The 26,349-nt window shown below is 47.0% G+C and overlaps 1 protein-coding gene across 2 annotated transcripts in view; it reads left to right on the top strand.

Moving 5' to 3' along the window:
• FBH1 (F-box DNA helicase 1) overlaps positions 1-21,894 on the top strand; it is a 48,949-nt gene extending 27,055 nt beyond the window's left edge. Inside the window, exons 11-21 of one of the 2 annotated variants that reach the window (XM_040645457.1) lie at positions 21-108; positions 194-280; positions 1,000-1,136; positions 3,037-3,136; positions 3,231-3,352; positions 5,113-5,188; positions 5,795-5,992; positions 6,435-6,560; positions 8,171-8,277; positions 20,916-21,047; positions 21,407-21,894. In XM_040645457.1, the coding sequence (XP_040501391.1) occupies positions 21-108; positions 194-280; positions 1,000-1,136; positions 3,037-3,136; positions 3,231-3,352; positions 5,113-5,188; positions 5,795-5,992; positions 6,435-6,560; positions 8,171-8,277; positions 20,916-21,047; positions 21,407-21,577 (1,344 nt within the window). In that variant the 3' untranslated portion in view covers positions 21,578-21,894. The remainder of the gene's footprint in view (positions 1-20; positions 109-193; positions 281-999; positions 1,137-3,036; positions 3,137-3,230; positions 3,353-5,112; positions 5,189-5,794; positions 5,993-6,434; positions 6,561-8,170; positions 8,278-20,915; positions 21,048-21,406) is intronic. The other variant, XM_040645458.1, reaches the window with a different exon arrangement.
• The last annotated feature ends 4,455 nt before the right edge of the window (positions 21,895-26,349 follow it).

Raw genomic sequence — 26,349 nt, 5'->3', positions numbered from 1 at the left:
CTGTATCACTTGCTTTCTAGAATGGTGTCCTTGAAGCCAGCCGACTCTGGGACAACATGCGGAAGTTGGGGGAATGCAAAGAAGAGGCTTACCAAATGACTCATGATGGTATGCCAGTTCCCACCTCTTGGTATCTGTTAAATGTGACTGCTCTACTTGAGAGTTCTGACTCTTTGCTGCTCCCTTCTTTTAGGCTATTTGAAACTCTGGCAGCTGAGCAAGCCTTTGCTTGCCTCTTTTGACGCCATCTTTGTGGATGAGGCCCAGGACTGTACCCCAGGTGATAAACTATTCAGGACATCAGTAGTCTCAAACACATAGAAACAACATCATGATTATGTAAGAGGACATACATGTGATATAAGTTGGTGATTATTATTTGTCATAAAGAAGAGGAGCAAATGATAATTTGGTCACACAGAAATCCTTTATTATTTGACTTTGTATTTCAGCAGTTGTCCTTCCCCCCCCCCCCCATCTCAAAGCAAATTTATTTTTCTGTAAACGTTTTGCTTCGGTTAGTCTTAAAACGTTGAGTATGCGTAGGTCATCAGGTGATAGGGACCTAGACTCATGCTGAGTGGGAAAAGCTAGTCAACTTAGAGCCGGACAGTTTGTGTTGTTTGTTTTTCAAGTGGCTGATAGAAAATAGTGTGCCTTTGTGGGGTCATTTTTGAGCTTTGAGTTACAATGTTAGAAAAGACAATTTGCCTCATTTTTTATTTGCTTATGTGGTTTTTTTTTTTTAGCCTCCATCATTTATCCGGGACTAAAAATAATCTGCATTCCTAGGCTTAGAAATGGTTTCTCTTGTCCATTATATAGTTGTTTCTTTGCATTGCCTGCGTATCCTGCAGGGAAAGACAACTCTGTTGTCCAGCGTGCCCTGGCTTCGTTTCATGAAGCGTTTTCATCTTTTTCTGTCGTAAATACGGTTTCTTTTTGCTCTGTGAGTTGGCATTCCTTCAGCTTTCTTACTGTCCCTCTTATTGGTTGCAGCTATCATGAACATAGTTCTGTCTCAGCCATGTGGGAAAATCTTTGTAGGGGACCCACATCAACAGATCTATACCTTCCGTGGTGCAGTCAATGCTCTGTTTACAGTCCCTCACACGCACGTCTTCTATCTCACACAGGTAAGAGCTCTCGCTGCTTCCGAGCCCCCAGAACCATAGAAGCAAGCATTGTGGTTCCCCACCCTCGCTTTCCCGTGGTTACCCTGTGACAGGCGCCCAGTACGTAGCAGATCCTTGCTTCTAAGCGCTGGTTCTCTGTGGCTCTCGGGGTCTGCAAAGTCAAAACTGTGTTCACAACACTTGCGTGTGCCGTTGTCACCATGTTCACCTTTGCACCGCTGACGCCTTCCCGTGCGTCAAGGCGGGGGCACCACATGGTGCTGGCAGTCCTCGTGCTCTTCTTGTGACGTGCTCAGAGTAAACCAAACAAAAGTGGTTCACTCAGGAGCGTCCTGGTGTGACAGCAGACAGATGAACTGCTGGCCCTGGGGTGTGTCTCTAGTATTGTGTGCGAGCAAGTGGCAAGTGTGAGTAAAGCACTTCTCCCTCGGAAGTGTGTTGGCTGTCTGACCAAGAGCACTCTTGGGATTGAGTTGTGAGCTCAGCTGGCTGCGTTTGTGTGTCGTTACTGTTGGTACTTGAAAGAACAGCTGACAGACTCGGGTATTTGGCATTTTCTCAAAAATGAAGGAAGTGAGCTGTGACTTCAAGGAAAACAACTGACAAATGTTTGTTGCCAAAGATAAAATTCTTGCTTTCAAGTGAAATAAAAATTTGGGAAATTTGTGTCTGCCCCTGTGAGCGTGACGACGCATGGCATCCTTGGCTGGCTGAGAAAGCTGTAACGATCCTCCATTTTCCGGTACCTGTCTGTGGGAGGCTGTAGGGGTATCTACATGAAGTGTTGAGAATTCTTCTGCAAAGAAGATTTTTGTCTTCTCTCCCACTTACTTACTCAGTCATTTGTTTATGTCGGTGAGGATTCATGGGTATTTTATTTCATGTTTTATTTCATGTCACTCAGAATGGTTCTGTAGCAACAAAGTACTATTTGTCAAAAGTCTCGTGTTTTCCTGAGTGTTGTTGATGTTCACCACAGCACATCGTAGTTTATTACTTCAAGTCACAAATGCATGGGAAAGGGCAATAAGTACTATGAGTTTGGGGACAAATGGTGTCTTTCCAGCTGCACTGATCAAGGAAGTAGGCTGTGGGGCCATGTTTTGAAGGGTAGGAGACCATTTTGCCCTGTGCCGAGGCAGGGGGAGCGCAGGGAATGCTCGGGAAGTGAAGATGCTTGGGGCTGGCTGTGTGGAGCAGCAGTTTTAAATGAATGTTGAGGGAGTCTCAGAGGTGAGGGGAGAAACCCCCCAGCCCTCCCTCAATCTTTTGTATAATTTACACTTCTTCATTAGATTTGATTTGGAAGGAAGGCTAGGTTTGCTTAAAAGCAGTTTGCCATTGGTCTTGGGGAAAGAAAGGAAACAAGGCTGTCTGGGCTGTGAGGGCTGTTCACAGTGCATGCATCGCCTGTTTCCTCATGTGCTGCTCTTCCTATTTTCCAGCAAGGGTGTGGCCCTGGTGAAAGTGTGTGGGAAAGAGTCATCTGACAGAGATGCATCTGGCAGTGGGAGGGGGAGACCAAGTGGGTGAGGCATGGAGTTCGGGTTGCTGAGCTGGGCTGGCAGCAGTGGTGAGAACAATAGTCTAGGCCCCATGGTGGGAGAATTGCCCAGATTTGGATTTGGGGATCAGGGGTAAAGGAAGATAGGTAACCTGAATTTCAGGATGGAAGCTGTTTCAGGATGGAAGCTGCAGTTCTGAAAGCTCAGAAGTCAAGTCAGTGATCATTTGACTGTGAGTGGGTTTGCAGTGGGGAATTGCAAATCCCCTTTGCAGATAGGGTGAGTCAGGAATCAACAGTTGGGTTTGGCAAGGCCGGGACTCGCAGGGACAGAAACGTGCTAACCTACTTTAGGGAGGGGTTGTTGACTCCGTTTGTTTTGTTGTTTTCCCACAGAGTTTCAGATTTGGTGTGGAAATTGCGTATGTGGGAGCTACCATCTTGGATGTCTGCAAGCGAGTAAGGAGAAAGACTTTGGTTGGAGGAAACCATCAGAGTAAGGCTTTTAGTTACTCTTCGTTTATTTGTTCCAAAAATTATTTTTCCTCTTTATTTGGATTTGTCACAGAGTTTGTGCTCTCTCCCAAAAGGTGGCATTAGAGGTGATGCCAAGGGCCAGGTGGCCCTGTTGTCCCGGACCAATGCCAACGTGTTTGATGAGGCTGTGCGGGTGACCGAGGGAGAAGTCCCTGCGAGGATACATCTGATTGGGGTAAGAGTAAATTTCTGTTGACTGCTTCCTGCACAGACACAAGCCTAGCCAATGAAAACATTCGGCTTCGTTAGGGTTATTACACCAGCAAGCATCTGGGGCTTGGGGCACCATCTGCGCCATGACTGAAGTCTTTGCCCCTAGCCATTCTGATCATATTAGCCAGACATTCCTATAAAGGCCCAGTAAGGACTGAGGATCCTTTCTTCCACTCTTTAAAGCACTAATGCCCTTCTCATCTATGGCTTTGCCAACGATGCTGCCAGCTGGCTACCTGTGAGTGTTGTGGTGTATGGCGTTTGTTAGCGTAAGAACAGGGGAGCTGCCAACACAGCGGGAAGCGCTAGCGAGCTCCACGTAGAGGGTGTGCCCACCTGGGTTCTAGCTCTGGTTCTGTCACTAACTTTGTGTGGCTTGCGGCAAGTCACAACTTCCGTGTGCCTCATTCTCTCCATCTCTGAGACAAAAACAATGCCTTGCCTTTACCTGGTTCACGGGGAAGTTAGGATGAAGTGACATGTGTATGACATTTCTAACTCTTCAAAGCAAAGCGATATGACTAAAAGACAGTCACTCCTTTTATGAAGAAGAGAGTTTTCTGAGGGTTTACTATGCGTGGGCACTCAATAAATACAGTCAGTGAATCGTAATCAGAAGATGTTCTGAGTTTTCTCTTTTTTATTGATAAAGAGTATGTAGCCAAGTTACAGAAGTTTTGGAAATTAAAAGGAAAAAAAGTGACCCTAAATCTCAGTATTTCAGAGAATAATTTTCTCTTTTGCTGTTTATATGTATGTCTTTGTCTTTATAGACACACATTTCAACATAATTGTAATTATAACGTACAGACAAACGTGCATGTTTCACTCAACACCTGAGCGTCTTTTCTTTCACGGTGCTCCATTAATGACTCTGGTATTTCATCTAGTGGGTATAGTGTAATTTAGGCATTTTTGTCGTTGTAAGAAAATAGCACTCTTGGAGGGTGGCCCACGCCGGGCATGGCAGACAGTAGGCGGCTGTGGTCCCTCCGTCACTCCCATGTGTCGTCTGAAGCATGTGTCCACGCTTGTGATCACATCTGCCTTCCCACTATAGTACGTGCTGGCTTATTTCGGTCTCTGTCTTACGTTAGTGGTTTACATGTCCCTTTTCCAAATGAGGACAAATCCTTGGAGTGTGGCGCCTTGGTCCTGGGCAGTGCTCAGCGTATGCTTCTAGGTAGAATGGGCTGTACTCCGACACAGGCAGGCCCCCTCCTGCAGGAGCTAACCTTCTAGAACATACAACAGTCTGGACCTGTAGACATTCTCTAGCATAGTTCTTTCCTCCAGAGACACAGTGGTGAGTACTCACACTCCACACGTTGTTCAGGTATCCTCGTAACCTCCATCGCGGCCATTTTTCTGTTCCTGGAAGGTAGATGGTTTCAGTTGCCCCTTTTGGACAAGAAAGCAGCATGCAGCTGGTTTTTGCCCCTCCCCCCCTTTTTTAAACAGAGGAAGAGTTTGAGGTAGCAGCCAGGCCTTAGCGTTTGAGAATCCTGACTGCTCAGGCTGCATGATAGCCTAATGCTGTTGTGCTTGGTGAAATTTCCTGCTGACTGTTTGCTCTGGGTGCGATTTGAGATCCATTTCTACGAAAACATCTCATTTCAAAATCCCATCTCTACATTTGCTTTACTTTGTTTTGTTAAAACAACAATAACAAAACAAAACAGAAAACAAAAAAACAAAAATCCCACCAAAAAACTTTTTCAGGGGATTAAATCATTTGGATTGGACAGAATCATTGATATTTGGATCCTTCTTCAGCCGGAGGAAGAACGGAAGAAACGTGAGTACCCTCCTGGCCGTGGTGCAGTGGACAGGAACGTTCCAGTGACGAGGGACGGGAGAAGGCTGGGCTTGCTCTGAGTCAGCACTCTTACTTTTCTCCTGGAGAAGGGTGGAGCTAGTGTGGCTCTCTTCCCATCAGGAGTGGGATGCCTGAGGCCTCCTGTTGCAGAGGTACTGAGAGCTTTTTCCAGACCCTTCTCTTAGAAGTCTGAATTTCTTCCTATTGTCGGTCCCTTAGGCTGTCATCCCTTGTCATCTTTCTGTCTGCCTGGGCACTTTTACCCACCGAAACCTCTGCATGGGCCCCAGATGGTCATTTCTAACATCCTGTAGCGTATTTCTTTTCCACACTGCGCTGTTCACATCCCTGTGAAGTAGGTAAGGATGTAAGGGTCGGGCCCTTGATCCTCAGTTTGGAGACGGAGAGGCTAAAGCACAGGTCCTTTCTGACTTGCCCAGGGTCACACAGCAGGTTAGTGATGCAGTCGGGACTAGAACCCGGATCTCCCAGGGTTTGTGCTGCTGTTGGCTAGGAAGGTGGAGCTGCGGCCGCCGGAGCTTAGTGTAGCCCCGTCGTGTTAACCGGAGTGTGTGTTCTCCTTAGAGAACCTCGTTATTAAAGACAAGTTTATTAGAAGATGGGTGCACAAAGAAGGCTTTAGTGGCTTCAAGAGGTACGTGACCGCAGCCGAGGACAAGGAGCTGGAAGCCAAGATTGCAGTCGTTGAGAAGTATAACATCAGGATTCCGGAGCTGGTGCAGAGGATAGAGAAGTGCCACATAGAAGACCTGGACTTTGCAGGTGAGGAGAACAGTGGGTTGCTCACCTCCCAGCAGGAGGGCGGGCAGGTGGCCCTCTTCCTGCAGGTTTCTCAAGGGCGCTCCTGGGGAGCCTGGGGGGAGGGGGAGCCGAGCTGCCGCTCCTCCTCGGGGCCCGTCAGTTCTGCAGTGGCTCCAAGCCCGTGGAATGGGGTCCCCTGGGCGTGACTGTGGCCCAGCAGCTCAGCGCCCTGGAGGTTCCGTCGTTGCTCTGTCTGCAGACTTGGGGGGGCGGGCTCTGGGACGTGATTCTGAGGTACTCCCCCCCCCCCCCCCCCCCCCCCGACAGGGGGGCAAGGAAGGGCGGTGGAAGGAAGCGCCCGGCAGTGTTAGGAATGCAGCGGGAGGAGCGCGCTTGGCTCTTCCCCGCCCCTTCCTTTCCCCGCCCAGCCGCCATCTAACTGTGCGCTCTCTTGTTACTCCAGAGTACATTTTGGGCACCGTGCACAAGGCCAAAGGCTTGGAGTTTGATACCGTGCATGTGTTGGATGACTTCGTGAAGGTGCCCTGTGCCAGGCACAACCTCGCGCAGCTGCCGCACTTCAGAGTCGGTGAGCGGCGTCCGCGTGCCGTGCGCTCTGCGGGAGGGAACAGCACACCTGCTACTTCCGGTTGTTTACTGTCGAGCCTTCCGGGTCCGCTGTCTCAGGGCTGCGGGCGCGCGGCGGTGCTTGGGGTGGGGCTGTTTCAGCTCGCAGCTCTGGGTGTTTCACCGTCGGGTATTGGGTGCCCAGCCTCGTAAAGCTTTACAACAATTTACCTGCTTTCCAAAGTGGTGGTTGTGGTGGTGTTTTTAAGATTTTATTGATTTACTTGGGGGGGAGGGGAAGAGGGGGTGAGAGAGAGCGCGCAGGCGCAGGTACACGTGCACATGCAGGTGGGGGGAGGGGGAGAGGGACAGAATCTCAAGCCAACTCCCGGCTGATGGCGGCGCCTGACTTGGCCCCATCCCAGGACCCGGAGATCATGACCTGAGCCGAAATCAACAGTCGGTCGTTTAACCGACTGAACCTCCTAGGCGTCCCCAAAGTGGTGTTTTTTAAAATTAAATATTTTTACTGAAGAGGCCAGGAAATCATAAAAAAGTAAGCACTTTGTATCATTTGTTTACTTTTATATAAATTTATCCTCAAGGCAGGTTGTTATATTCTGAGCATCCCTATGGTTATTTTGGTTTAAAATCTTAGAATTAAACCATGTGAAGTTTTTGTTAACCATGGACTCAGAATTTGGGGCATAGCACACATTGGCGGGCTGAAAGTAGAAATGGTAAAAACTCCTGGTCTCTGGTGAATATATTCATAACATTACAGAAAGACCTTGTGCTGAAGGTAAATTAGAGCAGAGTGGGGCAAGGGAACGGCCCTAGGCAACAGTGGTCCATACTGGGGAGGAAAAGCTTATTTAATATGCTACGACCGTTTTTTTTTTCCTTGTTGGCCATTGCATGTTTACATATTTTTTTGTTTTTTGTTTTAGAACAGCTTTATCAAGGTCTAATTCACATACCATGCAATCTGCCCATTTAAAGCGCACAGTCGAGTGGCTTTCAGTATAGTCACTCGGTGCCACGTTCTCACCGTTGTGCTGGGTGTGGTGACTGTCAGGGGACAGGCTCAGGGACGCAGTAGAGCCTCGGACGTGTGTTTCTTCTCTGCTTGTCGTGTCACAGCCCAAGGCATTTCCAGAGAGAGAGAGAGACCATGTCAGGAAAAGGGAATAACATGGGCTTTGGAGACAAGTAGCCTTGGGTTTGGCTCCTGGGTCCTTGCTCAGCCTTGGCCCGTGTGTCCAAGTGACTTGGCCTTTGTGAGCCTGTTTCCCTGTCAGTCCTACACAGCTGTCGTGAGTGACCTGGGAGGATGAATGAAAACATCACGGGGGTTGAATGACCCGTGAACAGGCTCCCGGGATTTACCAGTAGCAGCACAGGTTAAAACTCAGTATTTTGTGCCGCTGGTCTGTTGGGTTTTTGTTTTTGGTGTTGGTGTTTGTAGGAAAAGTTTGTGTATTCAGCCAGCTAGTCTTGAGTGGTTTTTCTTGGTCAGGGAGGCGGCGGCGGGGGGGTGGGGGGTGGGGGGAGTTAGTGAAAGTGTAGAGGAGAACACACGTTTAAGCAGGCTTTTGAGCTGATAACCTTTCTTCCCTTCATTTTCTTTAGAGTCGTTTTCTGAAGATGAATGGAATTTACTGTATGTTGCAGTAACCCGTGCCAAGAAGTGTCTCATCATGACCAAGTCCTTGGAGAACATTTTGACTTTAGCTGGGGTAAGAGGAACCAGTAGCACAAATTAATTTAGCAACATTCAAATTTTGTTGGGTTTGAATAAGGGATCAACCTGTGGCCTGCGAAGGCCTTTGGTTCAGGATCCTGGGCTGGAAGAGAAGGGCTTCTCTTGGGGTTCATGGGTAGTGCAGGAAGCGTTGTAATCGAAGAGACAAAAATGTAGGTTCTCTTCTCAGTTCTTTCCTGATTCAGTTGTAAAAGTTCTTTTTAAAATATCCACTGTTCATGTGTTTTGCAATTTCTCCCTTGCTCAGTTTGTGCTGAACACTCTTGGGGAAACACCAGCAGGAATGTTTTCTGTGTCTACACTCCCTCCCTCCCTCCCCTTGCCTAGTTCCTCTTGAACCGGCAGCTGCTTGCTGCCACCAACAGACCTCTTCCAAGGAAAATGTCCTTGCCAGGAGAGAAGGAATATTCAGGCACCAGGCCTCTTGTCACGGGCTAAGATGCAGGAAAGTGTCGGCACTCGCTCCTTATCCCCAGAAACCAGCCTGCTTCCCACCCTCTTATTTCTAGCTCTCTTCTGCCTCTCACAGGTTGGCGTATAAGCCAGTTAGTCTTTGAACCCTGTTGGAAATAAGAACAGAAATGTGAGCTCCCAGTGGCTACTTGGTCCATCTTTCCCTGAACCAAAAATACTTAAGCCAAAACCTAAAACTTAAGTGTAAAAGTTATTCTAAATACTCTTCTTCCTTTGCTGTCTTGAGAACAGAAAAGATTTTGTAGAGCAGAAGTGCCATATTTCATGCTCTCTCAAGGAGGTGAGAATATTGGGAGCTGTGGAGTCTAAGCAGTGCCGCCAGCGGCTTTGAACCTCGGGGCGGGGTGGCGGTGTGGGGCAGTAATCATTTTTTAGTAAATGGTGTGGAAGTCCTAGCGTTGTTCAGCGGTGGTAACGCAGAACCCTGATGCTCAGAGTGGAATAGAGCCTATTTCGTGAGTGCCTCGTATGTGCCATGTCTGTTTCTAGATACCGGTGGTGACATGGCGGCCAAAGAATGCCTGCCCTCCCCCAGCCCCCATTCCAGGTGCAGAGACAGATGGTAAGCAAGGCAACAGACAGGATTTCTCTTCACATATTTGAGGAAGATGGTGTGAGAGCCTTCCAGGGGGAAGCTGTGCCGATCAGTACTCCAGGACCTGTCACAACAGCAAAACCTTCTTGCATAAGACAGGCTACCTTGTGTGTTGGTAGCACTTTTTTCTTCTGAGCTTCTCTCAGACGGGCCCATTTGGCCATAAGAATGTTCTGGAATTTGGAATCAGCTGCATGTTTCCCCAAGCAGCTTTGCTTCGCCAAGGCCTCACTGTGGGTGATGGCGCCTGTGTCATATCTCAGAACCAGAGCCCCCTTTTTTTGTCTGTGTCCTCACTGGCACTGGAGTCACCCAGTGGTTTCCAGAGAGGACTTAGAGCAGAGCTTTGCCCACTTTTTCTCAAAAGGGCCGGACAGTAAGTATGTTAAGCTTTGCAGGCCATATGATCTCTCTTGCATTGGCTCAACTCTGCCGTGAGAGCATGAGAGCAGCCACAGGCAAGTCATTGAGGCATGAGTGTGGCTGTGTCCCGATAAAACTTCATTGACAACAGCAGGGACTGGTCTGGATTTGGCCCCATAGTTTAGAGATAAGTGTGGCTTTTCTTAAACTCTAAACCAGTACCCCAGGGACGAAGTAGAAATACAGTGGACCCTGGAATAACACGGGGTGAGAGGCACTGAACAATGTCCACCCCACCCGTATCCCACACAGTTGAGAATCTGTAACTCTAGACTCCCCCAAAACTCAGCTGATAGCCCGTTGACCAGAAGCCTCACCAATAACATAAACAGTCGATTAACACATATTTTTTATGTTCGATGTATTATATTTGGTATTCTTATGATAAAGTAAGCTGGAGAAAGGAAAAGCGTAAGGAAGAGAAAATACATTTACAGCACCATACTATAAAGAAATCTGTGTGTAAGTAGACCTGTGCATTTCAAAGTTGTTTAAGGGTTAACGATAATAATTTTTATGTACAAATAATCTCTATTACATGAGTTTTTTTGTAGAAACTTTGATCGCAAGTATTTTTTTAGAAACTGTAGTGTGATTTTCCCCTAGAAATAGTGCTGCACTGGTGGTTGGATTTATCACAGAACCAAGTTGTCACATGGGTAACTTGTAGCAATATTGTGGGCAGTAATCTCACTTCACGACATGGGTTAAATAGGATTTTTTTTCACTTTAACTTAGGAAAAAAATTCTGAGATACTTAAAAGGCAGAGTAATAAATTGAATTCCTACATACAAATCATACCTATATATAGTTGGAGTATGTATCTCTAAAAAAAAATGGACTTTCCCCCCATAATTACAGTGCCATTATCACAGTTCATAATATTTGTAGGAATATCATGTTCCGAGGGCACTGGAAGTAAGTTCTTTTCCCTCTGTGGTTAGATCCGCCAGTGTAATTACAATAAGATATATCTGTTTACTGTCTCTACAAGGATAGCTTTGCTTCTTTTTGACTCAATTATCTTTTTTGAATATATAAGACATTTATGTTTTCAAAGTCAGAACTTTGTAACAAGTGTAAAAGTCTCGTTCTGTCTTTGTCCCCTTCAGACTCTCCATCATTGGTAGCTATTTTTTAAAAATTAGTGTTCGATTTATCCTTCGGTATTTCTTTTTGCAAGTATCAGCAAATGTGTATAAATTTTTCTATCCTCCTTTTTTGTGAAAGTAACATCCTGTAAATAGTGTTCTGAACCTCACTTGGTCACTGAGAAATGTGCATGGAGATCACTCACTGTTACTGGTTCATATAGCATTTTCTCATCCCTCGGGACCGCTGTGGAGTATTCGCCGGGTCCCTGGATCGTGATTGGTGTGGCCCCTCACTGGTGGCTACTGGGCTCTTTCCAGTCTTTTGCCTTAAAGAATAATGCCATGAGGCATCATAAGGCACAAGTCATTTTCTGGCTTGCCAGTGCATCCTGGGGAATACATTGTAGAATCTCAGTTTCTAGGTAAAGGATAAATGGATATGTGAATTTTCTAGATACTGCCAAATTCTTCGCAGAGATTGTATACCTGAGAGCCCCACCAGTTACATAGAAGAGTCGGAAAGGCTTTTTAAAGCTAGTCGGAAGCTCATCAGTTAGTTATTGCATACATTTTATGGGGAACACGAGTTTTTCCCCATATAGAAAAGGATACAGAATTGAGAGAAATACTTCCTCCTTACTGAGGCTGGGTTGGAAAACATCTGTTGCTCCCAGAAGGGCTCTGAAGTGCCCTGGAAATGTGGCCCGTCCATGTGAGCAGATGTTTGGGTCTGAAAGCTGTTGTATGAGACGGAATGCTTCTGCTTTTTAACTTAGGAATCTGTTTGGAGACATCCTCTTTGGAAGTGGCTGAGTCTGCCCTCTGCTCAGAGAGGAAGGCTGTGGGGATTTTGAAGGCTCTGGGGCAGGGGGCTAGTAATAATTTAGAGAATATGAAAGCACATGAACGGAGAGTCCTGCGTGCTGAGGCTTTAGAACAAAAGGGAGCCATTGGTTCCTGCTACCTCGAGTGAGAAACCACTTTGGTCTCTATAACCAAGAGAGGTCAGGCAGCCTCCTTTTTCTCTCACCCCCTTAGAAAATCTAGCTAATCCCTGGAGCCTTTTTGTTCCTTTGTTTCTTAAAGTTTTGAGGAAGTGAAGGGAATCATGACATTATTGAATGAAGTGTATTGAAGTCATGCAAGTTGCTCAGAGACAGCTTCTCAGCCTCCCAGAATCCGAGATTCTTAATCCAAGTGGCACGGGAGTATCCTCAGAATCCTAACGCATCGTTGGTGCTCTGGAAGTGTTTGTCAGCTGGATGAAAGCAGCCTCCCTCCTGGTCTGGGGCTGGGCTGGGCCCGATTCCACAGGCCCCGGATCAGACTGCCTCGGCTCACAGCACAGTTCTCCTGGCCTGACACTGGGCAAGTCACTCATCACTCTGTGCCTCCGTGTCCTAATCTGTAAAGCTGGCACAGGGTTGTACCTGTGCCCGAGAGGAGGGGGCTAGAGAAAGGTCTGGCTGGCCTGACGGGGTAACTGTATCTGTGCGTTGGGAGAGTGCAGGGGGGTCCTCTGAAGCAGTTACTGGTCATCGAGACATTCAACTCCAGGAGGGAGGTATAGGGGCGGGGTGGGGGTCGTGGCACTCATGCAGTCATTCATTCGGCAATACTCGTGGTGTAGTTTTCACACAGCAGTTCTGAGGTCATGTGCCTCCTTGTCATGGAGCTTTGTGTCTACAGACCGTGGGAGAGAGAGGGAGCCTCACTGTTGCTTGCTGGTGTAAGAGCACAGGTTCTGGGGCGCCTGGGTGGCATAGCGGTTAAGCGTCTGCCTTCGGCTCAGGGCGTGATCCCGGCGTTACGGGATCGAGTCCCACATCAGGCTCCTCCACTATGAGCCTGCTTCTTCCTCTCCCACTCCCCCTGCTTGTGTTCCCTCTCTCGCTGGCTGTCTCTATCCTGTCGAATAAATAAATAAATAAAACTCTTAAAAAAAAAAGAGCACAGGTTCTGGACTTAGACCCGGGTGGGACCCCACATCTGCTGTGGTCTACCTCTGCAATCTTTTGCGTGAGTGACCTCATTTCTCAACTCTGATGCCGTCATCTGTGCAATGGGGACAATGACAGGATCGCCCCAGGAAGTCGTGGGTGAGGACTTAGAAGCCAAGGGCCCGACTGCTAGTGAGGAACCAGTGCCTTTAAAACCAGAGCAGCCTGGAAACATTTAAGAAGGGATGTGTAGGTACTGGTATGAGGCACCTTTGGGTTCCTGAAAGCTGGGGGTTCAAATGAAGCTTCGGGGTAGGTTTTGTCTTTCTTTCTCGGGGTAGTGTTTGCCACAGGTGCACTGGTCTTCCTGCCCACACGCGACAGTGTGATGTAAGCCCATTGGCAGTTCCCTGGACGATGGTGTTTCCCAGCAGCTACTGTCTTCGTACCTGTGCAAGTAGTAGACACCCAGGACATCATGAAAGAGTGGAGGTGGCTTGATTGATTCACCTGTTCACTCCACTGACAAACTAGATTTATGGAGCCCCTGTTCCATGCCAAGCACTGTAGTTAGCGCTAAGGAGTGTAGGTAGCAAGTAATACGCTCCTTGATCTCGTGGAACTGACAGTCTAGGAGGGAAGCTATTAGGCAGTCTTGGATCCACCCGCAAGATTTGGGGGAGTTGGAGAGTCTGCCACTTCTACACGCGCTATGTACTTGCGCCTCGGGCCAGAAGGATAGTCGTCTCTGTCCCACTGGGGCGCTGTCCTCTCACTGCACCAATGATGGATTGTCTTCAGACTGTCTATATAGGAAGACTTATTTTACCCATGATGTTTGGGATTTTAAAGGTGTGTTTTGTTTTTTTAGCTTTTAGAAACTGTTAGACCGTGAAATGATTCATTTGCCCAAGTGGGATCCCTCTGCATCTTAAAGATCCTATTTATGGATGGGAAATGAAAGTTCTCCCTAAAGAGTATGTTCAGTGCCCAACAGGATTTAGAGCCTGATGGAATTGGATAAACTGATTCTAAAATTCGTGTGGAAGAACAACAGCCCAGGACTAGCCAGTTTAAGGAAAAACATGGCGTGGGAACTCTGACTGACTGTAAAGAGATGCTAGTGAAAGGAGAAGAGACAGATCAAGGGGAGTTCCCAGAAAGTCACATGGCTGTGGGAGAGCTTCACACGTAATAGCTAGGGATTACACAGGGGTAGGAAAAGAAAGTACTAGTCAGCCAGCAGTGTTGGGGCAGTTGGCTTTCCATATGGAAAGAGTCAAGTTAAATTCTTTATATCCTCATAATAAATTCCAACTGGATTAAAGACATAAATGTGGGTACCTGGGTGGCTCAGTCGGTTAAGCGTCTGCCTTCGGCTCAGGTCATGATCTCAGGGTCCTGGGATCGAACCCTGCATCGGGCTCCCTGCTCCTTAGGGAGCCTGCTTCTCCCTCTCCTGCTGCCTCTCTGTCTCTCATGAATAAGTAAATAAAATCTTTAAGAAAAAATTAAGACCTAAATGTAAGAAAATAGTTTTAGAAATGTTAGAAAAATAACTTAGGATGAGGAAGGTTTTCTTAATAACGTTGGCATAAAAATGGGAAGTCCTAAAACAGTTATTTCTGATTACATCAAGTTGTAAAACTTCAGTGTGATAAAATAATAACCAACATTTAGTTAACCTTTAAAAAACATCCTTTGAGATGCTTGTTTTGCCAGCTGAGTGCTAGGCACTGTTCTGAGAGTGTGGCCGTGAGCAGACCCGAGCTCTGCCCTCCTGGAGCTTGTGTAACTGCAGAGAGTAGGACTGGCCAAGGTCATAAAGAACCGCGCATTCGTAAGAAACAGGCAACCTAGTAGTCATATAGGCAGAAGATAGAAACAACAAGTTCACAGGAAAAGGAACCCTAGTGGCCAGTGAATAGATTAAAAAAAAAAAAAAAAAGCCACCTGTGTCACAGTCTAGGAAATGCAAACGAAAATAATCAGATTGGTAACAATGAAAAGTTTGACCTTTTCAGGTATCGGCGAGAGTGATGGGAGGTGGGCATCATCCCGGTACTGGTGGGAACGTGCGGCCCACTGCTCAGGAGTGTCGTTGGAGTGAGCCCCAGTTCTCAGAGCATGGCCGGGGGCCTTCCGGGCAAGAGAGTCCCACTCCTCACAGTAGATACTATGCGTGTCCGCAAATCCAAGTTCATCTGCCTGATATGCCCAAGACAGTGACTGAGACATGAGGCTGCAGCAAGGAAGGGGTTTACTCAAGAGGCAGCGAGGGGAGGAGAGGGGAGGAAAGGAGGTGAGAAGGAAGGGAGTCAGGAAATTGAAAGGCACATGAGAAAGGCCCGGGTACAAGTCACTGCCGCGCGTAGTCGTCCCACTAACCCTTTGGTTTTGGGTTTTAATCCCATCTTCTGGTCCTTCCTCGTTCTTGAGGGAATTGGGACGATGACCCATCTACTTAACTTTCTGCTGAAATGGGGCCAAGTTTGGGTTCAGAGGAATGGAAACCTGCTCTTGTTTAGAAGTACTCTTTCGTTCCAGGTTGAAACCCAACATCCTGCATTAGCAAGATTTTTGTACCTTGGTTATGCGTTCTTATAGTGTATGTGATCCCAGTTTATCTAGGTCCTTAGGGGAAGCTTGTTGTATTTATCAACTGATTTCTAAAGATAAACTCTCCTAACTAGTAGTTTCAGGTCTGTCAGAGACTCACTGCTGCAAGGGGTTGTCCTTGTGGAACCGGTGGATCCTGTAATTCGAGTGTGATGGATGCCCCCGGCTTCCTTCCCTGTGGCTTCACTGAAGAAGGGGTGGTCAGCAGTACCTCGTGTGGTCCTAATGAGGCTGGAGCCAGTCCTCTGGGTGCCCCCACCACCCGTCCAGGACTGAGGCGGCATAAGGGCACATCTGTGGGGCACATAGATAGAACATACCGGGTAGCATCCAACTCCATAACGTGAGCCCTAAGTCATGACAAGTGTAGAAAGAATCTTCCAAATAACGTAGCATAGGGGCTTAAACAAAGCCCCTTCTAAGGGCCACTCTTCCTAGATGCAGAGCAGCCAGCAAGGCTTTAGTCCAGTTTAGTAGGCAAACAAACCCTCAAAGACTGTTAATTCAGAACTAGAATCTAACACCCACGAAGTTGGGTTATTGGAACAATTTCTCTAAAATCACCCTCATTTTCAAAGATAGCCAAATGAAGTCTCATTTGTTTGTAAAATAAGTCCAGTTTTAACAAAGTTGGCCTAATTGTTCACATAAGCATGGCAAGAATAGTGATTGACCTTTTTTTTTTGGTTAAGTTTGCTTTGCTGGAACTTATAAAGAATTTCAGGTTGAACTTTTAACAGCCTCTCGAGGCTAAGAAGACAAGCCGAATACTTACCCTCAGACTTTGCCTGCAGTACCTATAGATTTGGGTGAATTCTTCTCTTTGAGGTCCCGGAATCTCTTGTGGTTTCTACACCTGCTGGGAGGTGACCTTCTTTACTCCCATGGTGAGGCTGCTGGGAGCCCTGTAAGTAAGCAAGGTACCAGACCGATTTTTCCAAGGGGTTTCATTGGCTCCATAAAGTCATCCTTAGTTCCCTAAAACCGATCATATCTGAGCCTGGGCACATGTCCCTCAAATACGGTATTCCTCTTGAAGCCTTGGTAATGTAACCGATGTTTCCAATTGTGTTCTGTCATAAGGAGACCAGATTCTTACTGAACTTATGCAAATAAATACATTGCTGTGAAAATAAGAACAGTCACTGAGAGTTTCTGAATCCTGGAGGAAAAGATAAATGTTCCGTATTTGTTTCCAAAGGAGTATTTTAACAAATTTCTGTAAGTCACAGCCTTAAATCTGAAAGAGCAAACAGAGAACCAGTGATGTTTTAAGCAGGAATCTGGTGGAATGCAGTTTTCTCGTTAGTTGAAAATCTTCATCAGGAGTGAAGGACTCCAGCTATAGGAATGCTGCCCACGGGCCTCAGCTCTCAGGTACCATCAGGGTTGCCTTGACTGGAGACAGCTGCCTTTGCCAAGGGCATGCCCTCCACCCAGGTGGTCACAAACCATGACTCTTGCCCCAGTGGTGGATACCCTGAAGGGTAATCCAACTTTTGGAACTCCTCAGAGAATCAGCGGAGGTCTCTGTTGATACTGAGTCACTGCTCAGCTTCTGTCTGATTTCGCGCTCTTTCACTCCCTTCCTTTCCACAGGTGTCGCTCACTCCCTAATAGACTTTTATATACTACGTCTTCATAGTCTTAGTCCTGACCACGCACAAAACTCCTTTCCAAAGATTCCCTTCTCACAAACCTTCTACAGCTTTACAGAATTGTTTCCCTTATTTCCAGTAAATCAACAACATTAAATTTGGCTTTAATTCCAAGTATTTTCCAAGGTCACATGAACTTAAACATTTGGGAGTTTCTTTCTGAATTTCATTTTTTAAAAAGATTTGAGAGCGTGAGAGAGAGAGAGATCATGAGCAGGGGGGAGGGGTAGAGGGTGAAGCAGGCTCCCTGATGAGCAGCAGCCTGAGATGGGACTTGATCTCAGGACCCTGGGATCATGACCTGAGTGGAAGGCAGACACTTCACTGACTGAGCCACCCAGGCGCCTTATTTCTCTGAGTTCTAGAATGCCCAGTTTTTACAAGTGCTTCCCTTTAAACAAATGAGCTCTTTTGTAAATTAACTTCAGCAATACCATCCAGAGTTAGAGGGGTGCCTGGGTGGCTCAGTCAGTTAAGCATCTGCCTTTGGCTCAGTTCATGATCTCTGGGTCCTGGGATCGAGTCCCGCGTGGACTCTACACTCAGTGGGGGAGTCTGCTTCTCCCTCTGCCCACCCAACTCATGCATGCTCATGCACATACTGTCTCTCAAATGGATAAAATCCTTGAAAAGGCAGAGGTAGAGAAAATCACTCACATTTACAACATATATAGACACGGAAATACACGAACAAGATGCAAACAAAATCTTAAAGGGCCAACTTCCAAATATTTCCCTTTTACAAAACTTAATTGCAAGATGGTATTATATAATTTTATGGATTTGTTGGTCATTTTTCTCCAGAGTCTAATGAATATTTTGCCCAAGGAGTGTTGCCAAAAGTGATTGCCCAGTTTTGGAGAATAGCCCAGAAGTCTGCATGTGGGGGAATCAAAGTGTCATTTCCCATTTTCCGAATAGAATATGGCTGGTTTTATTCAAAGATATCAAAAGCTACAGCAACACACAAACCAGACGAAGCCCAGAGTAACTCTGTGAGCATTGGTTCCTCCCCAGAAGTTGGGGGGCGGGGGAGGGGGGTTCACAGACTGAACCAAACAGCTTCCTAGTTTCTAGTTCCTCCCTAAAAGTCAGAGCTCCACCGACTGAACCAAACTGCTTCCTCACCAGCCTTTCCTTCAGTAAGAAAAGGAGGCTAAGCTGAACAGGAGGAAGAAATCTAAGAGCCAAACCTAATGGGAAGAAGAAATGAGCTCATGTACCATCAGATAGGAAGTACTCACCAAGACACGTCTGCCCAAATCAAACCCCAAAACTGTTTCCTTGCCACAAGAGTTAAATTAAGTCCTGAAGGTTGGCCGCACCCAGGCTGAATGGGGCCCCAGGGACGGACCTGAGGACAGAGAGCCCAGGCAGCTGCTTGGACTGGTCACCAGACTGTGCCGCTGGCTGGGGGCTGACGACGAACCCTTAGCAAAGAGTGCCTGGCTGGCTCACTGGATCTGAAGCCAAAGCCGAGCTTGTCTGCCCAATGCGCAGTAAAGACAGACATCAGTGTGCCGCAAGGAAAGGCTTGTTGGGGGCAAGCCTCAGGTCTACCTCCCGGAAGAAGAGTCAGAGAAATTTAGGGGCAATTGTAAAAAGGCTATAAAAAGTTGCAGCTGTGTTTATGCATCCCATTAACCCTTTGGCTGCTGGTGTCATACATGCACTGTGCTGTTTGTAGGACCCTAGAGAGTCCTCTGCCTTTCTCACTCAGTGCTCTGACAAGCTCATGGGGCAGTTTTCCAGAGCCACGTGACATTTTGCCACCACAGACTGAACGTAGAAGTTGTTTTCTGTTAAGCCAGACATGAAAGATTTGCAAGAATGTAAAACAATGCAACTCTTCTAAGCTTTTTTTTTCTGAAAATACAGTTGTATTTGATAAAAAGGTTAACGTGATAGGTTTAATTGTTAAGCCTAAATTTCTTATGTGGTAAATATTAACAGATAAGACTCACATAAATTAACCTTCTTTGGAGCCTGTAATGTTGGAGCCCGTCATATTTAGTAGTGTCAAGGGGTCCCGAGACCAAAGTGTTGGAGAACCGCTGCTTTGAAGCAATGCTTTTCCAAGTGTCGGCTGCAATCCAGTCATGATTTATGAAACCAGTTTAGTGGGCTACGATAAGTTTTTTTTTTTAATTTTTTTTTTTTAAAGATTTTATTCATTAGAGAGCCAGCAAGAGAGGGAACACAAGGAGGGGGAGTGGGAGAGGAAGAAGCAGGCTCCCAGCGGAAGAGCCTGATGTGGGGCTCTATCCCAGAATGCCAGGATCACGCCCTGAGCCAAAGGCAGACGCTTAACAACTGAGCCACCCAGGCGCCCCTACAATAAGCTTTTTAAAAAGCGAAGTGGAAATAAAATGTAGAAGAGAAAAACTACACTGCACATAAGGTGAAATACTGTTTTGTGAAACTGTTATTCAGCCTTTTAAATATGCACGTACGTGGCTATAGACTGTAATGCTAAGTGGGCTCCTTGGTGTGGGTCGTGCTCAGAAAGTTCGTCAAAACAGAAACTTCCGCGTGCTGGGTGGGAAAGCATGTACAAGCATGTTCGTTGCTACGTTGTGGGCAGTAATTTGGAAACAACCTGAGTATCTACTCAGAGGGAATGGCTGAATCAAATGTGGAAAGAGGGATGTGATTAAGCCCTGTATAGCACTTAAATGAACTAGATGGGAAGCAGACTCAAAGTGTAACATTTATATAAATAAATACCTGCAAGATGACACCTAGCCTTCTGGGACATACATGTCCCCTTAAAGCCCTTTTCGGGTGGGTCAAAAAGGGTACACTCCAAATTCACTCGCGACGCTGGCTGCCTCGGGGGAGGGGAGGGGAGGAGAGATGACCGGCAGAGGGGATTTCTGCAGAACCTGTCATTCTGTTTTTAAAGGATTTCCTGGTTTAGTTGTCCCTCAGTTATTGGTGGGAACACGAGTGTTTATATATTTTCTGTTCTTTTCTGTAGCAGGCAGACAGATCCTGCAAGAGAGAAAGCCAGATCAATGCAAATACCAGATACAGATTTTGCCACAATTAAATCAATAGCCTGTTGTAATCCAAAAAACAGGAAATCGTAATTATTCGGTCAGCAGATACTTGGGGTTCTACTCGTCTGCCACAACTGTGTTACCTCCTCCGGGCACAGCAGACCAGACACTGGTCCCTGTCCCAGTGGCTTTTCCAGTCTGGGAGGTCATGAACATTTGGTTTGGGTGTTCCCTGTGTGCTGGGCCTGAGCACTTAGCATGTAGGAGTATCTCTTCACAGCAGTCAAATGAAGCAGGGACTGTGTTGTCTGCATTTTACGGATGAGGAGGCTGAAGCCTGAGGAGGCCAAGAATTTGCTCACTCATTTAGCCACAAGCCTGGGAGAAGGCAACATGCTGGGTCAATGTGGGCAGGTCTTTTAAGGTTGCCTGTTTCAGCTCACCTGGCTTGAAAAGTCAATATACAAATAATTTTTAATGATTCTGGGACAGGTCAGCGTGAGATAAAAATCCAGAAACCATCCTGAAATATCATTATTTCATGTTTGCCCATTAAACATTTTTTTTTTTTTTAAACTGGCCATTTTATGAAGAATCCAGCTGAACTGCTTTAAGCGTTCTGTCTTGGAGACGGCCTTACCGGCAGGGAAAAGGCACAAAAACTGAGGGCAATCGGGGCAGTCAGTGCTTTTCTCCCGAGAGGACTCCGCTGTGTCTAAAGAGCGTTTTCCGCTCCGGCGCTAGCAGAGTTTCCAGGGAGAGTGTGGTGGAGACGTTGCTGTTACCCTCTTCTCCCCTGTCCTCAGGAGTACTTCCTGCAAGCAGAGCTGACCAGTAATGTTTTGAAGACCGGAGTGGTGCGTTGCTGCGTGGGCCAGTGCAACAACGCCATCCCCGTGGACACTGTGCTCACCATGAAGAAGCCCCCCATCACTTACGTATGTGGTCCCAGCAGCTTGTGCTTCTCTAGGATTTGAGTCAGTCATTGGCATCTTACACACGAGCATGGTCTGGGAGCTTGGATTGTGGCCCGACTCTTAACAGGACCACTGTTTCCCTGGAGGGCCCGGTCCAGTTTTCCTTGGCTCTTCACCCCTTGCCTTGATAAATTCTGGTTTCTGCCCCAAGGGAACTTGACAAGAGTCGAGTCTACCCTCAATGGCTGTGCTGTGGGATATGTGACCTCAGAGGTTTGCCCACGTCTGAAAACATCAGAATACTAATGCTTAGGCTCTTGGTGGAAAATTCCTGCTGTCTGATTGTCGCCCTGACATCTTTTTCTTTGCCCTCCCTGCAGAGCAACAGGAAGGAAAACAAGGGTGGCTACCTCTGCCACTCCTGTGCGGAGCAGCGCATCGGGCCCTTGGCCTTCCTGACGGCCTCCCCGGAGCAGGTGCACTCCATGGAACGCACCGTCGAGAACATAGTGCTGCCCAGACACGAAGCCCTGCTCTTCCTTGTCTTCTGAAAGCCAAGAGGAGCTTTCTCCACGGTATAGAATGCCTTGTGTGGACTCGAGTTACTTGAAGAAAGCCAGTGTGGGGTAGGGTTCTCACTCACCTGAGACTCTGAATTCACTCACAGAGCATTTTTGGAGGAATACGAAGCCAACGAGAGTTGGACCTGCCATTTCTCCATTCCTTGTAGGTAGCCAGTTGCCACTGCCCCTGCTCTATGCGCATCAGGCTGGGGACGTGGGGGATGTTCTTTTGATAAAAAAAAACATTTTATGTATTTAAACTTTTATTACAAGGTTTCAATTAAACAGGCATTGTAGCACTGGCGTACCACTGTGTGACACCTGGCCTCAGCCCTGTGGTTTTTGAGCTTTCTCCAACTTTCTCTTTTTCCCGCTCACTCTTTACAACACCTGTGTCACTGCTCACATGATGCACCAAGCAGAGAATGAGACTTCATGTCTGGCGATCATTGGCAGATCAAAACACAAGAGATTTTTGTGCCACGGGGATTCACACATGTATGAGACATAGTGTGTGCCTTTGTCATTACATGGGGTTCACGGTTTAAACGGGAGCAACATAATACATGAAAAGACAAGTACAGAGTGACAATAGCCAGGCCTCTCGTGTTTCCCTCCGGTAGAACTGAGAATCCGAAATACCTGACAGAGATGTGCAGTTGTCTGGCCGCTGTGGGGGTGGGGAGAGGGGCCTAGGGAGCGATGGGAGATTGGTACCTGGTTCACTGCCTGGGGATGCTGGGTGGATATAATAAAGCTATTCTTACAGAGACCGATGACAAAACTCACATCGTCTAGATGTACATGGATCTGGTATTTTTACGTTTTTGCCATACAGCACTTCAGGGATGCAGATGACAGGTGGGGGAGTTGGCACGGCATTGCCCAAAGAGCTCACCACATCTAGTCTCTGAGCCCACCAAGCGGCGTCCAGGAGCAGGCCTCGTAGCTTCCGTTGTCACAGCCTCCCCTTAGCCTCCGCCATCAGCCTGGTGGAGCTTAGAGTGCGGGCCGGTGAGTAAAGCAAGCGTGCTGTCGGATGGGGCGAATGCCAAGTTAATGTTTGTATATCGAGGAGCGGTCACAGAACGGGACCTGAAGGCAGAGGTGGGAAACTTTCACGGCCGCGGGATGGGGCTGTTTCATCCACTTGGCCAGGATTCCTGGCCTCACCTTAATGCTTAATGGATGACTCAGAATAAAAGAGCAAGTGAAAGGAATTTGAATTTGGGTTGGTCACAATTTTCACTGTCCTTAAAAAGAAGGATTGGGGGAGGGGTAGTAAGCAAGGGTTCATTCACGTGTTTTCTGGAAATCAAGTTGTGCCAACCAGAGGAAGCCACATATTGTTGGAGAAGTCGTTAACTCACTGAACCATCATCGAGCACCTGTTGTGTGGCAGGTGCTGTGTACGCGGGCATACGGAATCCCAGTGTGGTCTCCGGCTCCCAGAGACTGCAGCCACTAGTGCGATTGTAGTTGGAGTGAACCGGGTGTGGGGGGAGGGCTGCATGGGTGCTGGGGCATGGGTGGGCATCCTTATCCACAGGGGAGGTCGGAGTGCTGCCCGATGGGAGTGATGCTGCAGCTGCGTTTACCAACAGGACAGGCAGGTAGCTGGTGTTTGGGAAAATTTTCTAGGAGGAGGGAACAGCAGGAAGGACAAGAAGGATGTGTGCGGTAATGGCACTGCCAGAGCAAAATGTCAGGAGTAGCATTTTTGTACTAGTTTTAAAAAAACAACAGAATCTAGGAATATTAATACTGGTATTTCATTTTTCAAGGTTAAGTTGTTTTTGAGAGCATGCGTGAGCGTGGGGTGAAGCAGGCAGAGGGAAAGGGGGAGAGAATCTCAAGCAGACTCCCTGCTGAGCATGGAGCCCCGATAAGGGGCTCGATCTCACAACCTTGAGATCATGGGCTGAGCCAAAATCAGGAGTCAGACACTCAAGCGACTGTGTCACCCAGGTGCCTCTCAAGTGTTAAGAATTTTTAAAAAATTAGTGAAACTAAATATTTGGTGTGTTTCAAATAGAAGAACAATTTTTACATACCAGTAAAAATATAAATTAAAAAAATAAGTGTTAAAAATATCCATTGTCATTTTAATAGATGCGAAAAATAAATGCATTACTCAAAAACAAAACACTACATGAAAATGAAAATCCATTCATTTTTAAAAGTGGAGTCTTTAAGAGGCTTTCACAATTTTATTTAGTTGTGAATGGTTTTTTTGTGCAAGAGTTTCTGTAGTCTTTTTTTTTTTTTTTTGAACCCACAATAACTGGGGGGAAAATAAGAAAAATAGTTAAATATTAAGCTAGTTCCGAATATTTTTCTTTGGCTCATTAATTTTTTATTAATTTCTCTTATTTGATAGAGGAGATCTTTTAAGAATCTTCAATCTGTTGATAGCCAGCTCTAGTTTTTCGTTTTAAAGAAAGCGCTTCTGATTGTCTCCATCTTTGATTTTATCGTGTGTAGAGATTCTGATGCAGTTGCCCATATAAACATGAATGCTGTTATGTGTAGAAGGTATTTGAAATAAAGTAAAAATTATTCTTGCAATATAAGTGTTACAATACTACAGCATATCCTAGACCACGTCTTAGTTTGGTCCTTCACATAATTATTCTCAAGACCTTTATCAGATTTTAGATTTTTAAGAAGATAATGAGGTGATGGTATTGGGGCAACCTGTCATATTCGTTGGTAGATACTTTAAAATATCACAGCACGCCAGCAGCTGGAAGTGCAGCCCTTGAAGGTGTGAGGCTGTGGGACATGCTTGGGTGAAGAAGAGAGGTCTGTGTGGCTGCAGTCTAGTGCGTGCATGGCAGTAGCAGGCTCGCGGGGGGCCAGGCCGGCCATCCAGGGCCTTGAACAGCAGGCCAGGGAGTCCGGGTGTGATTTGGAAAAATTCTGAGGAATCATTGAAAATTTTAAGACCTCAGATTGTCTTTTTAGGAAGAGCATGCCAGTTGTAGATTGGAGGACGTTTTACAAAGGTCAGGCAGATGAGATGTTATAATCTCAGCACAGGGGATGTGTTGCTGGACTAAGGGAACTGGAATGGACCGGTGAGAAGGGCTGGCGACTAGAGGAGTGGTTCTCAAAGTGTGGTCCTCAGATGAGCAGCGTCGTCATCACCTGGAAACTTGTTAGAAATACAGATTCTCGGTCTGGATTGCGAACTGTGCCATTGAGGCCCAGTTGTTGGTATTTAACAAGCCCCACAGTGATGCTGTTGCACATTAAATTTTGAGAACTCCTGTTCTTGATGTTAAGGTAGAATCAATAAGACCTTGAGAGTCTGACATGAGGATGGGTTGTGACAGTTTCTCAGTGGTACGTCTGGTTGTCTAACTTATGGGCCACAGGGTCTCAGCGGGACTTCCGGTCGTCTGGCTTGTGGGCCACAGGGTCTCGGTAGGACTTCCTTCCGGTCATCTGGCTTGTGGGCCACAGGGTCTCAGGGGGGCCTACGGGCGTCTGGCTTGTGGGCCACAGGGTCTCAGGGGGGCCTACAGGCGTCTGGCTTGTGGGTCACAGGGTCTCAGGGGGACTTCCTTCTGGTCATCTGGCTTGTGGGCCACAGGTTCTCAGGGGAGCCTACAGGCGTCTGGCTTATGGGCCACAGGGTCTCAGGGGGGCCTATGGGCGTCTGGCTTGTGGGCCACAGGGTCTCAGAGGGGCCTAGGGGCATCTGGCTTGTCGGCCTCAGGGTCTGAGCGGGACCTCCCGTCGTCTGGCTTTTTGCAGGGTAGATGAGGGCCCTCTCCATTGAGCAGAACATGGGAGATTTAATAGGTTTGTGAACACAGTGACGACTTTGGTTATTGGCATGTTGAATTTGGAACGCTTACGAGAATTCCAGGTAGATTGGTCCAGGAGGCTATTGGGGAAACGGATCTATACTTCAGCAGATTGCTTTGGGCTGGAAGTGGAGATTTTAGGTTGTGAGTATGTAAGTGGCAGTTAAGGTAGTTCAGTTTAACGGTCTTGTGCTTATTCCAGCAGAATGCCAAGAGTGAAAAGAGCAGAGGTGTAAGAAGCCCCAAGAACACCAGGCTTGGGGTAAAGAAAGGAAGAGGATTCTGTGAAGGGAGTGATAACTGATTCCAGGAGTTAGAGTTGCTACTGAGTTTAAGATAGGAAGGAGCTCACACAGAAGTAGTGATCAGCACCTGAGTCAAGTGAAGGTGGGGAGGTGTTTGTCTGACTGACCCTCCGAAATCAGTGGCGGCATTAGCCTGGTCAGTTTCAGGGAGGCTAGAAGCCAGTGGGCGTGGGATGTGGGTGGGGGACTCCAGGTGATTTGGTGGACTAAACATGTTTTCTGAAACCATACTAAGTGGAAATAAAAGGATTTTTTTTTTAAATGCATAAACCTACAAGGGCAAAGAAAACAAAAAAGAGGTAATAGTTATAAAATTTTGGAAATTGGAAAGCAGGTAAGTGAGTGGTAACTGACTTAGTTCACTGAGTAAACTGAGTCCTAAGCCCAAGAACTTTCAAAAGATGTGGGGATTGATGGCACTAGGTTCTTCTGGAAGGAGGGTTTAAAGGTGGAGCAAAAACCAGGAAGATTGGTAGAAAAGTTTACAAGTTTATTTAAGGGTTCCTTGGAAGCTCAGTTTGTTAAGCATCTGCCTTTGGCTCATGATCCCAGGGTCCTGGGATCGAGTCCCTGCTTAGCAGGGAGCCTGCTTCTCCCTCTCCCTCTGCCCCTCCTCCCTGCTCATGTGCGTGCTTTCTCG

Source organism: Ursus maritimus, unplaced genomic scaffold, assembly GCF_017311325.1.
Source record: "Ursus maritimus isolate PB19 unplaced genomic scaffold, ASM1731132v1 scaffold_31, whole genome shotgun sequence".
In the NCBI taxonomy this organism is placed as follows: Eukaryota; Metazoa; Chordata; class Mammalia; order Carnivora; family Ursidae; genus Ursus; species Ursus maritimus.
The sequence above is the reverse complement of the archived record's forward strand: the minus strand, read 5'-3'. Positions and strand labels throughout refer to the sequence as shown.